Source organism: Scaptodrosophila lebanonensis, unplaced genomic scaffold (genome assembly GCF_003285725.1).
Source record: "Scaptodrosophila lebanonensis strain 11010-0011.00,11010-0021.00 unplaced genomic scaffold, SlebRS2 tig00000024-arrow-pilon, whole genome shotgun sequence".
Taxonomy (NCBI): domain Eukaryota; kingdom Metazoa; phylum Arthropoda; class Insecta; order Diptera; family Drosophilidae; genus Scaptodrosophila; species Scaptodrosophila lebanonensis.
The window spans coordinates 15,854,411-15,856,943 of record NW_022060538.1 but is presented as its reverse complement, the minus strand read 5'-3'; the positions used below and the strand labels follow the sequence as shown (position 1 = coordinate 15,856,943).

At 43.7% G+C, this 2,533-nt stretch overlaps 1 protein-coding gene across 1 annotated transcript; it reads right to left on the bottom strand.

Moving 5' to 3' along the window:
- Positions 1-1,178: 1,178 nt before the first annotated feature.
- On the bottom strand, positions 1,179-2,005 carry LOC115620359 (uncharacterized protein DDB_G0285291). The gene is made up of 3 exons (XM_030513563.1): positions 1,991-2,005; positions 1,876-1,928; positions 1,179-1,806 (listed from the first exon to the last, which is right to left on the bottom strand). Exons 1-3 carry the CDS (start codon positions 2,003-2,005, stop codon positions 1,179-1,181), a joined length of 696 nt encoding a protein of 231 aa, XP_030369423.1.
- Positions 2,006-2,533: the final 528 nt, after the last annotated feature.

The window sequence follows — 2,533 nt, the reverse complement described above, 5'->3', positions numbered from 1 at the left end:
CTATTACACTTAACACAAGACAAGAACAAGATATAGAGAAAAGATGCAATAAAAACCAGAAAAGCAAAAACCTTTTTACAGATTTCAATTTTTCTTTTCATGTCTAGTTTATTGACTAGCTGCAATTGGCACTTTAATTATTGTTAACTTTAAAAGCAGAAAACATCTTTTAAAATAATACATATTTTGTTATTTTTCAAGCTGCCTAGGTTTGCTTTTTTATGCATGCAAAAATAGGCCACATTTATCCTTTAGCATTTTGTGTATAGGGTATTAAACATATTTAAGCTATATTTCTTGTGCTTAAGAACATTAGGTGGAGGCAGTTGCTTGGCACTAACTTGGCCAATATAAAATTAAAGTTTCATTTTTCAAACGTTGCCAACGTTGCGTTGCGGCTTGATGCGTAAAGTGGTGGTTGTGCATGGGCGGGCCTTGTCGGTTTCCAGAGAGCAGAAAAAGTGCAAAATCTCAACGCGCAAGGGCGTTGGCAGGTTGTAGGAGGGGGCCGTTGCTCCCCCCTAAAAAAAATGGTTGCCATATAAATTCGACAACACGTTCATTATTATGACGCACTATTTCGCCTTAAAATGGATCTGAGTTGGATGTGTTGAAGTTTTTTCATTAATCATGTGCAAAAGTTATTTTTTAAATGCACGATGCCATTATTTAATCAAAATTGTAATTTTTTGGCCCCCCCTTTGGTAAAAGCTGCCTACGCCCTTGTCAACGCGTATACGCCAAGTGTAGTCTACACTTAGACGCGGCTTGAAAAATTACGCACAAAGGCAACGCAATGTGGCTCCTCTTCCATTACAGTAGCGAGTTTTAATCTCGAGGCAGGCCACACGAGTCGGCAACGTGGCAGCCTGGTAGCCTGGCAGTCTGGCAGCAACCATGTAGTTACCAAGATAGCAAAGCAGCGTGAAAAAATATGAAACAAGCAAACTGAAACTTTTCACAGGGCCTTGCATCGTTTGTATGATCCTGGGTAGCCTTGTGAAAAACTAAAAAGAAACTTAAGGTATGAGTACAAACACCTTCCGTTCTCTCTTTCTACTTTGTTTATCTTATTAATGTGGGGATGAAACCGTTTGACGGGGACATGAAAACTTAGACTAGCACCTAAGAAACTACATGACATGGAGGGGTGGTTCTTATGAAAAATGTCTTAGAGGCTATCGACGCCTTTGCGTTGCCGGCAAGTACGTAGCTTGCGGTATCTGAGACTCTTTGCTCGTACTGGTAAAGTCCAGCACCGGTGCCACACCCTCATCAGAGCTGCGTGAGCTGCCACCCAGTGCATCGAATTGCTGCTGTATCAGCTGCTGGGCACGCACTGCCTCTTCGGGCGTGCGATATTTGACAAAATGAACCTCGGGCTTGTGCGCTTGGCTGGGACCCTGACTTTGCAATTTCTGGGCCAGCTCACCCACATCGGCCTGCTTGGTTAGCACGTAGATGGCCGTGCGTTGTTCACTCGCCTGCTTCGCCAATTGCAGTGCCGCATTGGCGAGCCCTTGATGCTCGGGTGATTTGATAAAAAGCACACGAAGATTACGCTTCAGTATGCTTGTGATACGCTGTGCTGCCTCCTGATCGGCAAAGTCCTCCTCAGGAGCAGCATACGTATAAAACTCCTTGCTGAACTCATCTAACTGCTGTTGCTCTTGCTGTGACTCCACTTGAGGATCTAATTGCTGCTGATGCTGCTGCTGCTGCTGTTGTTGTCCTGTACTGCTAAATCCCGCCGCTTCGGCATCAATGAGTCCAGCAAATCGATCGTCGTGTACATTGAAAGCTGCACTCTGCCCACTGCCTCCAAGGATTCTTTCGCCTCTGTTGCCTGCAACTGCAGAAGTGTATCCACCTGACTTATAATTATAGCCCAACTTAGCCGCCGTTGCTGCAGCAACGAACCAAAGCAACTACAAAACGAAGTGCAACATTAGCTGAAAGGCATCACATTTCACCATCACTAATTACTCACGAGAAATCCACGCATTTTGTGCAAGCAATTTTGTCTGATTGACTTGTCCGGTCTGGTCTTCGCTCCGTAACCTTGCGAACTGACGATTGACCTGACGCACTAAGCGATTTTATACGCGGTTTTAACAATTTCGCTGAACAAAGTTAAAATGCGAAATATGATAAATGATACTTAGAGACTATCGCTTACAGTTTGGTTACATTTTGGCTTTAAATTTTGAATTCGGCTATCGACTTTGATTGCGGTTGCTGCAATCACAAACACAAACGCAAACACAAACACAACGCGCCACGAGCAAAATGCCTTTAACCATGGTTAATCAAAGATAAATATGCCGCAGCGCAAACAACACTCGGAACCTGCTCTTGGGCGTTGTTCGGATTATGTAAGACAAACATTTGGGAGCTAGTCGTTTACGCGGCCAAACTACAAAGCCGATCATACTGCGCATAAATAACCACAAATCGCGTTAAAATGTTATGTTACATGTGTTTGCTGTCTAGTGGCTTCTTCATTTTCAATCTTTCTCTCTCTCTCTCTTCA